We start from the raw sequence: 12,005 nt of genomic DNA on the forward strand, positions 1-12,005 counted from the left end.
ATTGTAAAGAATATTAAATAGGTTTTAATTTCATTCTTCATTTTAGTTTCTATTTTTTTGGCAAAGAATATTTGTAAAATATTTCTTCAAACTTATTATGATTAGAATAAAAAAAATTTTTCTGGCAGATCTAGAAAATCTTTAGAATCAAATGTAAATCTTATTTCAAAGTCTTTTGAATTTCTTTAAAAAAAAAAATTCTGGAAAATCTACAAGAAATAATGATTTGTCTTTGTTAGAAATATAACTTGGTCCAATTTGTTATATATTCTAACAAAATACAGATTGGATTTTAACCTACTTAAAATATGTCATCAAAATTATAAAATTAATCTTCATCAGGGAAAATTACTAACGATGTTCCATAAATTATTTTTTTAATTTTTTCAAAAAGATTCGAATTAGCTAGTTTTTCCTCTTTTTTTTCGGTTGAATTTTAAAGAGTCGAAATTGAAGATAAACCATATTAGAAAATTAAATTTTCATTTTTTCCTGTTTTCTCCTCTTTTAAACCGTTCAATTGATTGTTTTTTTCATCATTTATTCTCTACAAAAAATCTTCCGTAAAAGGAAAAAAAATGACGGAATGACAGACTTAAATACCAATTTTATATATATATATATATATATATATATATATATATATATATATATATATATATATATATATATATATATTAAAGGTAAATTGAGCAAATTGGCTATTTCTGGCAGTTTATTTAAGTGTGTATCAAACTGGTAGCCCTTCGCATTAATCAGTACCGAAGAAGTAGCTCTTGGTTTCAAAAAGGTTGGTGACCCCTGCTCTATGGGGTTCATATGTTTATAAATCTGACTGTGATGAAGTCAGTGCCTCACCCGCCATGAACCTCACCGCACGTCACTGATCTGGGATATAAGTGGATATGAGTATTTCGGCAGTTTTTTTTTCAGTGATCAAAATGTTTTTTCCGTGTTTGTGAAGTGAAAACCGTTGCAGGTGACTACTCCTTGAGAGAATGCCAAGAGCGTGCAAAAAAGCAATCAGAGCAAAGGGGCTATTTTGAAGAAACTCGAACATAAAATGTGTTTTCAGTTATTTCACCTTTTATTTTTTTTGTTAAGTACATAACTTTACATTTGTTCATTCATAGTTGAGATGCCTTCAGGGACAATCTACAATGTAAATAGTCATGAAAATAAAGAAAACGCATTGAATGAGAAGGTGTGTCCAAAGGTTTGGCCTGTAGTCTGTATGTATGTGAAGTGAATTATGTTTATATAGCGCTTTTCTCTAGTGACTCAAAGCGCTTTTACATAATGAAACCCAATATCTAAGATACATTTAAACCAGTGTGGGTGGCACTGGGAGCAGGTGAGTAAAGTGTTTTGGAGCAGGTGAGTGAAGTGTCTTGCCCAAGGACACAACGGCAGTGATGGCGGAAGCGGGGATCGAACCTGGAACCCTCAAGTTGCTGGCACGACCACTCTCCCTACCGAGCTATACCGCCTGTTTGTATGTATACTTACTTGAGAATACTTAAAAAAATGTAATCCTCCATCAATGGTAGGAAAATGGATGGATGGATGGATGGATGGAGGGTTTATTAACGGCGAGCGCCCTCTAGGCCTAAAGTTGGCAAGGTGCAAGTTGGCGACTGTTGATGACATCACTTCCGCCGCGGCATAGCCAAAACAACAACAGAAGTCAGCTGTTTGGAAGCTACCCGCGATAAATACAAATATATCTATAATTGAATATATTTTCAATTGTGACGTGTCACACGTAGCTACGTATTGCCTCCGCTAAGGTTGTAATATAATTTGTCAAATTTTTTTTTTTTTTTTAGCTTAAACACTTTTTGTTTCGTCCGGACGTTAGCGACTTAGCATGTTAGCTTCTGAAAGTACCGCAGCCCGTTCCTTTGAAAGGTGAGCACACGCAGTTAATATGAAATATAAACATAACCATTGACATTTAAAAATATATATTAATTTTAATTAATTTGTATGAAATACAAACACACCTATTGCCATTTTGATATATATTATTTTTAAAATGAATGTCTTCGTTCCAGGGCAGCACGGTGGGGGAGGGGTGAGTGCATCTGCCTCACAATTTGAAGGTTCTGAGTAGTTCGGGGTTCAATCCCGGCCTCGGGATCTTTGTGTGTGGAGTTCGCATGTTCTCCCCGTGACTGCGTGGGTTCTCTCCGGGTACTCTGGCTTCCTCCCACTTACAAAGACATGCATCCGGTTGATTGGCAACACTAAATTGACCCTAGTGTGTGAATGTTGTCTGTCTATCTGTGTTGGCCCTGCGATGAGTTGGCGCCTTGTCCAAGGTGTACGCCGCCTTCCGCCCGATTGTAGCTGAGATACGCACCAGCGCCCCACGCAAATCCAAAGGGAATAAGCGATAGAAATTAAAGTGAAGTATATTTATTTATATAGCGCTTTTTCCTCAAGTGACTCAAAGCGCTTTACATAGTGAAACCCAATATCTAAGTTACAATTAATGGGAGCAGGTGGGTAAAGTGTCTTGCCCAAGGACCCAACGGTATTGACTAGGATGGCGGAAGCGGGGATCGAACCTGCAACCCTCAAGTTGCTGACACGGCCGCTCTACCAACCGGTCTTGGTGGTCTTGGTTCCACTTCAGCTAAGTTTAACTTCATCACACCACAATAAATACCTGACGGCAACGCAAATGATTCGAATCTTGGTCAAGTGACTGAAATACATGTTATTAAAACGTAAAATTAAGTGAAGTGAATTATATATTTATATAGCGCTTTTCTCTAGTGACTCAAAGCGCTTTACATAGTGAAACCCAATATCTAAGTTACATTTAAACCAGTGTTGGTGGCACTGGGAGCAGGTGGGTAAAGTGTCTTGCCCAAGGACACAACGGCAGTGACTAGGATGGCGGAAGCGGGAATCGAACCTGCAACCCTCAAGTTGCTGGCACGGCCACTCTACCAACCAAGCTATGCCGCCAGAAAACACAACCAAAAATTTTAGGCTTCTACACGCGACGAAGCCTCCCACTTCACCGCAGTCTGTAGTCTATTGCCCCCCAGGCTGTGATGGAGACATGATGGCGACAGGTCCAGTTACACTGATCCTTACAACCACCCACCCCATTCCCCGGTCTGTCCGCCGGAGAGACACCACCTTAACGAAGTGTTTTAATAAGCATCTTACATTTCTAAAGCCGAGTCAAGTACTGTTCGACACGGGTCATATTTTTTTTTCTACATTTAAAACGCTTCTTTGCGGTGTATGGTGGTTCTTTGGTCAAAACATTGCTTAGATTATGTTTCACAGACCGTCATTTATATTTCTTTCCCCCTTTCTTTTTGTTCAGCGTGTTTTTGTTTGTTTGTTTTTGCAGGTAAATATTGCCGGGCAGCACGATGGGACAGGGGTTAGTGCAGGCCTGGGCAATTACTTTTACTCGGGGGGCCAAATTTAGAGAAAAAAAATGTATCTGGGGGCCGGTACATATATTTTTAGGAACATTAATAAAAGGTCTCACAATAACGTCTGATTGAATGCTAAAAATGTTATGACAGACCGCTTTAAAAAAATTGTAATGGAATTTTACACTTTTCTAAGAACGGTAACACACTGAATATTAACATATAAACGTCACGCCCCCTCTCGATTGACGTATTTTACAATCAAGCGAAAAGCAAAAAAAATGCAACAAACAGCGAAATATGAATGTGAAGGGTAAAAAGAACCCCACCTACTAGAGATGCGCGGATAGGCACTTATATCATCCGCATCCGCATCACCAAAGTCGTCATCCACCCATTGTCCACCCGAACCAACATTTCATCAGGACCGTACCCGCCCGCCAATCGCCCGCTAAAATATATCAGAGGTTGTCCGCCTCTTTGTCAGAGCTATTTAAACCTGTTTCACAGAGTAATGAAGACAATTGGAGCCACTAACGTTCCCGCGACTATCCAATAGCGTTCATCCTGATTACAAGAATATGAGCGTGCTGTGAAGCCATTGCCTTTGACACTTTCAACAACATGTACAAACCGATTGTTGGTCCGGCAACATGTTGTGTGCAGCTTCCGCAATTACACGTTCAAGATTGAAAGGCATGCTGGGTGATACAGAGTACACTGATGGTTGTGATACAAACAACTTTAACACTTACTAATACGCGCCGCGCTGTGAAGCCACACCCGACAAGATTGACAAACACATTTCGGGAGAACATCCTCACAGTAACACAACATAAACGCAACACAACAAATACCCATAATCCTTTGTATCCGTGACAATACCTGAATATATTTTACACCCCCGCGCCCCCAACTCCGCCCACCTTACCGACGCACGGGGGGTGGGGTGGGGGGGGGGGGTTTGCTGCTAGCTAGGTGTATAAAATAGTCAGGAAGTGTCTTGAATACAAAGGATTATGGGTATTTGTTGTGTCGTGTTTATGTTGTGTTACTGTGAGGATGTTCTCCCGAAATGTGTTTGTCGTTCTTAATTGGTGTGGCTTCACTGCGTGGTGCATATTATTAAGAGTGTTAAAATTGTTTATATCACAACCATTAGTGTACTCTGCGTCACCCAGTATGCCTTGCAGGCATGTGCGTGTTGCCACGGAAGCCACACACAACATGATGCTGGACTGACAAGCAGATCGTACATGTTGTGGTAGGCGACAAAGCCAATGGCTTCATAGCACGCCCTAATACTTATTATCTGGGTGACTACCGGCAGTCATTCAGGAGAATAATAGCGTCTTTTATTGTCTTCTGGTCTCAAATGGCTCTTTGAATGCCAAAGGATACTGATCACAGAACCATGCATATCAAATATTTCCGGATGGTTCAACTGCCACCCGCCCGAATCTAATTAAAATAAATGTTTTCGTCATGTCAACCGCCTGACCCGCGGTTTTTCCGCAGACTCAGCGGATGAGACCGCAAACCACGCATCTCTACCACCTACAATCTGATATATGTGCTCCTATAAGAAATCCATCTGAATAAAGTAAAATTTTCGCACATCTGTATATTTATACATATATATATATCGATCCATCCATTTCCTACCGCTTGTCCCGTTCGGGGTCGCGCAGGGGGTGCTGGAGCGTATCTCAGCTGCATTCGGGCGGAAGGCAGTGTACACCCTGGACAAATCGCCACCTCATCACAGGGACAACACAGAGAGACGACAACATTCACACACTAGGGCCAATTCAGTGTTGCCAATCAACCTATCCCCAGGTGCATGTCTTTGGAAGTGGGAGGAAGCCGGAGTACCCGGAGGGAACCCACGCAGTCACGGGGAGAACATGCAAACTCCACACAAAAAGACCCCGAGCGCAGGATTGAACCCAGGACCTTTGTATTGTGAGGCAGACGCACTAACCCCTCTCATCACCGTGCTGCCCCACCTCCTCTCTCCACCGCCCCACATCTGTATGGAATGTTTGAAAAAAATATAAACCATAACCATAAAAAATTTGGACTGTGATTGACGCGGAAGTGTCATGCACATAGGGGAGCGGAGCTGCTCCTATGAGCTCTGAAACTATTAGTTGAAAGAATTAGTCTGTAAAATAAGTTTTTTTTCACCACCACTTGACACAAACTGCACTGCGCACTCCTAACTGCTAGGGTCAGGGGGAATATTGAACAACAAATTATTGGTTAAATTGAAATACCGCGTTTGTTTACAAGAACATGCAGCCATGGAAGCACGTTTAGTCTGTTTATTAAGCAGAGGTAGGGCTGAGCGATATGGCCTTTTTGTAATATCTCAATATTTTTAGGCCATGCCGCCATACATGATATTTATCGTGATATTTTGCCTTAGCCTTGAATGAACACTTGATGCATATAATCACACCAGTAACATTCTTCTTCATACTGCATTAATATATGCTCATTTTAAACTTTCATGCAGAAAGGGAAATCACAACTAAGTCCATCCATCCATCCATTTTCTACCGCTTATTCCCTTTCGGGGTCGCGGGGGGCGCTGGCGCCTATCTCAGCTACAATCGGGCGGAAGGCAGGGTACACCCTGGACAAGTTGCTACCTCATCGCAGGGCCAACACAGATAGACAAACAACATTCACACTCACATTCACACACTAGGGCCAATTTAGTGTTGCCAATTAACCTATCCCCAGGTGCATGTCTTTGGAGGTGGTAAGTAAATTTAGCAAAACTATATTTATTAAACAGTTATTAAGCAGTGGCATAAACATTCATGTCATTTCAAAAACAGAAAGTGCAAAATTGTCAGAGACATTTTAAACAAGCTATGAGTGCAGTTTTGTGCATGATGTCACTGAGATGACATATCAAAACAACACTAAAGTGCACTTTTTGTACAGAACGCCACTACAATGTTTAAAAAAAAAATACAGTGCGCTTTTGTGCATGATGTCACACAAGATATTTCAATAGCTCAAATAAAAAAAAGCTGCATGTGGTAGGTTACTGCGGATATTATCTCCTTCTGTTGTTGACTATTTTTTTTCACACGGTGGTAATCTGGAAATGGTTGCTTCAGCATTTTGTGGGTGTGGCACCGGCCGAAGATGTTGACATGCTGAAATTCAAGCACTCCTTATTCTCTAGTGGGTGACTTTTCAAATTATGCTACAAATTAGCAGAAACGCTAGTTTTTGTAGCAACGTTTTTGCCGCCTACTTGACATATTACGGTTGTCTGTTCAACATTCCGCTTGAAGCCAAACCACCGCCAGATGATGGACCCCCTGATGTTTTTCCTGGGAATTAATTATTCCATCATTTGTTACCAGATTCGCACCTTCTGTCTCTCATATTACCACTCGCACCGCACCGCAAGCATCACAGCTAGCGTTACCCATGCCTCTTCGTCTCTGCTCCACAGGGGCATGTTACGTTGCACGCGCGACAGTATGTGACATATGTAAGAAGATGTGCTGGTTTTATGTCTCTATGAGAAGGAGAGACAAGAAAGAGTGAGAAACGCATGTAGTGTAATGCCCGCAGCTAAAAGCAACTGCGTGAGGACGTATACTCAACTATCACAATATAGTCATTTTCTATATCGCACAGAGAAAACCCGCGATATATCGAGTATATTTGATAATGTGTGTTTGTATATATATATATATATATATATATATATATATATATATATATACATACATTTATGTATATATATACATACATATATATACATACATATGTGTGTATATATCTATGTATATATGTGTATATATATATGTGTGTGTATATATATATATATATATATATATACATACATATGTGTGTATATATGTGTATATATATATGTGTGTATATATATATATATATATATATATATATATATATATTGGCCCTGCGATGAGGTGGCAACTTGTCCAGGGTGTACCCCGCCTTCCGCCCGATTGTAGCTGAAATAGGCACCTGCACCCCCTGCGACTCCAAAGGGTATAAGTGGTAGAAAATGGATGGATATATATATATATATGTATGTATATATATATATATACACACACAGATGCTTCTGGTCTAATATTGTATTTGTTCAGCTTTTAGGTGAGGAGAGAGGTTTATGGCAAAGCCAGACCACAAGACCTCCAGGTGGCGATACTGACCGTCATATATCGACATGTCTCCGCGCAAAAGAGCCCTGGTTCCTGTCAGCAAACGTCGGAAATCCGTGGAAGACCACTTCCCCTTCAACTTGCTGCCCGTGGAGTGCCAGCTGCACGTATTGTCCTTCTTGAACGAGGTGGATAAATGCAGCTGTGCTCTGGTTTGCCTCAGCTGGAGCTGCCTCATCCGTTCTTGGAAGCTCTGGCGGGTCGCGGACTATTCCCGTCGTGGAGTTTTTCACCTGGGTCAAGAGGGACTGCTTGTGTCTAATCGCGTGTTTGAGAGGTGGAAGTCGTGGGTTCACCTCTACACCCACCATCTAATATCACGGCGGGCCAGCCTGCTCACGCTGAAAGCCAGCTTCGATTTGGGGGATTGCTGCAATAAGTGGGGGGATCTCCTCAGCCACCTGCTAGACCACGTCCACTGCAGAGACCTCAGTCATCTGGACCTCAACTGGACATTTACTCTTCTTGAACCGCTGGATCTCAGGGTGCATTCCAGCTCCAGCTCCCACCAGGACAGCATCACTAAGATGGACCAGGTAATTATGGAAGGGTAACATTCTGAAAATATGCATGTTAGTCCATAGGTGTGAATGTGAGTGCGAACGGTTGTTCGTCTACAGTGGGACAAAAAAGTATTTAGTCAGCCACCGATTGTGCAAGTTCTCCCACTTAAAATGATGACAGACGTCTGTAATTTTCATCATAGGTACACTTCAACTGTGAGAGACAGATTGTGAAAAAAAAAAAAACAGGAATTCACATTGTAGGAATTTTAAAGAATTTATTTGTAAATTATGGTGGAAAATAAGTATTTGGTCAACCATTCAAAGCTCTCACTGATGGAAGGAGGTTTTGGCTCAAAATCTCACGATACATGGCCCCATTCATTCTTTCCTTAACACGGATCAATCGTCCTGTCCTCTTAGCAGAAAAACAGCCCCAAAGCATGATGTTTCCACCCTCCATGCTTCGCAGTAGGTATGGTGTTCTTGGGATGCAACTCAGAATGTTTCTTCCTCCAAACATGACAAGTTGAGTTTATACATAAATGGATACATGGATGATACAGCAGATGATTGGGAGAATGTCTTGTGGTCAGATGAAACCAAAATGGAACTTTTGGAGGAAGAAGAATACTGAGTTGCATCCCAAGAACACCATACCTACTGTGAAGCATGGGGGTGGAAACATCATGCTTTGGGGCTGTTTTTCTGCTAAGGGGACAGGACGATTGATCCGTGTTAAGGAAATAATTAATGGGGCCATGTATCGTGAGATTTTGAGCCAAAACTTCCTTCCATCAGTGAGAGCTTTGAATGGTTGACCAAATACTTATTTTCCACCATAATTTACAAATAAATTCTTTAACATTCCTACAATGTGAATTCCTGGATTTTTTTTCACATTCTTTCTCTCACAGTTGAAGTGTACCTATGATGAAAATTACAGACCTCTGTCATCATTTTAAGTGGGAGAACTTGCACAATCGGTGGCTGACTAAATACTATTTTGCCTCACTGTGTATGTGTCCCATGATCGGCTAAGGACCACCTCTCGTCCGAAGTTAGCTGGGATGGACTCCAACTTACCTGCGAACTTAATGAGGATAAGCGGTATAGAAAATGGATGTATAGATTAACGGAATAAGATACAAACGATATTACTTAAAAGCAAAATGTATCACATTTTACATAAAAAGTCAGCCTTGTATTTTGTAATAGAAATACGCAAGGAGTTAGAAATAGACAACTTGTCCCGCATATTCCTAATGGTGACTGAAGTTTTGAATACAAAGCTTAGAAAACGCCGCCATGTGTTCAACCAATCAGCATTCGACAGCATAGCCCATACCATAAAGTTCTAGCAGGAATTTTCCCAAGTCCCATGTACCAATTAGGGACATACTTGCCAACCTTAAGACCTCCAAATTCAGGAGATTGGGGCGGGGGGTTGAGGTAGCGTCCCGAAAGAGTTAGTGCTGCAAAGGATTCTGGGTATTTGTTCTGTTGTGTTTGTGTTGTGTTACGGTGTGGATGTTCTCCGGAAATGTGTTTGTCATTCTTGTTTGGTGTGGGTTCACAGTGTGGTGCATATTTGTAACAGTGTTAAAGTTGTTTATTCAGCCACCCTCAGTGTGACCTGTATGGTTGTCGACCAAGTATGGCTTGCATTCACTTGTGTGTTTAAAACCTCATACATTATGTGATTTGGCCGTCACGCTCTTTATATGAAGGAAAAGCGGACGTGACGACAGGTTGTAGAGGACGCTAAAAATGGTGCCTTTAAGGCATGCCCCCAATATTGTTGTCCGGATGGAAATTCGGGAGAATAGATGCCCCGGGAGATTTTCGGGAGGGGCACTGAAATTTGGGAGTCTCCCGGGAAAATCTGGAGGGTTGGCAAGTATGACTAGGGACTCAAATAGTTTCTGGTGGAACTTTATTTACCAGGGTAGTTTTTTGGTGGAAACGCAGTGGAGTTTTTAATTTTCCAGGCTAAATTAAAAAGTTCCCCTTGGTGGAAAAATATTTTGGCAATTTGGAATCCCACTATAAGAACAAAAGCTACAATTAGAATGTGAAAATTCGGTCAAAATTATGTGCGAATGCTAAAAATACAAACTAATTTGACCGTTAGCCAGATAGTCTCAAGTAACAAAATATATAGTGCTTGGGCACATACCACCAATCAATCAATCAATGTTTATATATATAGCCCTAAATCACAAGTGTCTGAAAGGGCTGCACAAGCCACAACAACATCCTTGGTTCAGAGCCCACATAAGGGCAAGGAAAAACTGTCAACCGAGTGGGATGTCAAGGTGAATGACTAAGAGAAACCTTGGAGAGGACCGCAGATGTGAGTGCTTGGCTTCAAGTGCCATATTTACAGCTTCAAAGTCTTCCCAACCTCCGTCTCTCGGCTCCTGTCTGCTCCAAAATTTCACCTGTTCGTGCTCACTCCTATAAGCAGCAGTTCATCCTCAGTATGTTCAGCTTCAAAAAGATAAGGGTGATTGATGGAAATTTTTATTAGTAGATTGCACAGTACAGTACATATTCCGTACAGCTGACCTCTAAATGGTAACACCCAAATAAGTTTTTCAAATCAATTCAGGGTTGTGAATCCTCATTTGTCCATAAATAGTCTTCGTTGTCTGTTACCAAGTCTGCCATGATTAGAACACACTCGCGGTTGTTTCCGAAAGTGGGAACACAGTTTTTGCCAAAAGTGGGAAGTGCGCTGCTATGAAAATTAAATAAAGTAACGACCGACTAATTTTCCTCACACTGGTTTTAGGGCACCATAAAGCTGTTGTCAAAACATGAGTTTGTAGGTTCATTGAAGTCCATTTCTTTTGTTTTGCCAGGTGACGAATTTCCAGGAGCTGTTAACCAAACTCACACAGAACTGTCCTCGTATCAGCAAGATGCGGCTTCACTTCGATTGGTCAGACTTGTCTGTATCGCTGCTTACTCAGTTCCAGCAGCTCAAAGTCCTGGAGCTCAAGTACTTCTGGGTCTTCAAAGGCGTGACTCCGTCCACGCTGCAAACCCTAACAACATCCCTTCCTAACCTCAAGTCTCTGACCCTGCACATCTTGGTGCCGCTGAGGAACCTTGGCATCTCCTACACCTTAGAGTCGCTCTCTTTGGAGTTCCTGGACGTGTCACCCAGCAGAGGACTGGTCTTCTCTTGTCTAAAGCTGCCGGCTCTGCGTGAGCTTAGAGCCAAAAAGACCGTCCGCGGGATCACGCTGGACAGGCGCACCCGGCTGAGGATCCAAAGCCGATGGCCATGCATGTATCAAGTCCTCCAGGAGGGTACGCCAAGGCTCCAAGCCCTCAACAATGAACGACTCCTACCCACATGGAGAGAGAAGATCTACGGGGAACTGTCAGGTATCCTGGAACAGTCCTGTTACTGTGTCCAGCATCTAGACAGCTGGCTGTGGTAGCCCATCAACTAAAGATAGTAGATTTACATTTAACTGTTTAAAAAAACTTATTGATTGAACTATTAGTTTAGCAAGCTGTTATGGGACCAATGAAAACCGGATGCAAAATCTCCAAACAAGTGTAAAAAAATCAGACACTCAATAAACGTCACTGGTTTTTAATGAATGTACAGAAAGTTATTTGCCTTCAAAAAGGTTTGAAATTTACAAATTTTAGACCTCTTGGGGCACCGGGACTTAGAGGGTTAAGTGTGTTTTGGGGTACTGTAGGACCATTTTGGACCTGTAGGGAAATATGGTCATTGCCGGGATAATTTGGTAGTTTTGGGTATGTTTGGAATTCCCTAAATCCATGGATTATCTTTGATACAAATAAATGGGCCCTAATCACTTTGGGGACAGTTGTAGTGAATAGGTGGC

The 12,005-nt window shown here is 41.6% G+C and overlaps 1 protein-coding gene across 1 annotated transcript; it reads left to right on the top strand.

The window, feature by feature from the left end:
• Positions 1-1,634: 1,634 nt before the first annotated feature.
• On the top strand, positions 1,635-11,747 carry si:dkey-12e7.1 (uncharacterized protein LOC557553 homolog). The gene is made up of 3 exons (XM_061919907.1): positions 1,635-1,911; positions 7,553-8,163; positions 10,998-11,747. The coding sequence occupies exons 2-3, from the start codon at positions 7,633-7,635 to the stop codon at positions 11,583-11,585; spliced, it is 1,119 nt and encodes a 372-aa protein (XP_061775891.1). The 5' UTR covers positions 1,635-1,911; positions 7,553-7,632; the 3' UTR covers positions 11,586-11,747.
• The last annotated feature ends 258 nt before the right edge of the window (positions 11,748-12,005 follow it).

The sequence above is a fragment of the Nerophis ophidion genome, linkage group LG14 (assembly GCF_033978795.1).
Source record: "Nerophis ophidion isolate RoL-2023_Sa linkage group LG14, RoL_Noph_v1.0, whole genome shotgun sequence".
Taxonomy (NCBI): domain Eukaryota; kingdom Metazoa; phylum Chordata; class Actinopteri; order Syngnathiformes; family Syngnathidae; genus Nerophis; species Nerophis ophidion.

Bases quoted from the DNA above. Each gene is read 5' to 3' on its own strand.
- si:dkey-12e7.1 (XM_061919907.1), top strand. From the start codon at position 7,633: ATGTCTCCGCGCAAAAGAGCCCTGGTTCCTGTCAGCAAACGTCGGAAA. The intron at 8,164-10,997 runs GTAATTATGGAA...TTGTTTTGCCAG, and splicing joins GCATCACTAAGATGGACCAG to GTGACGAATTTCCAGGAGCT.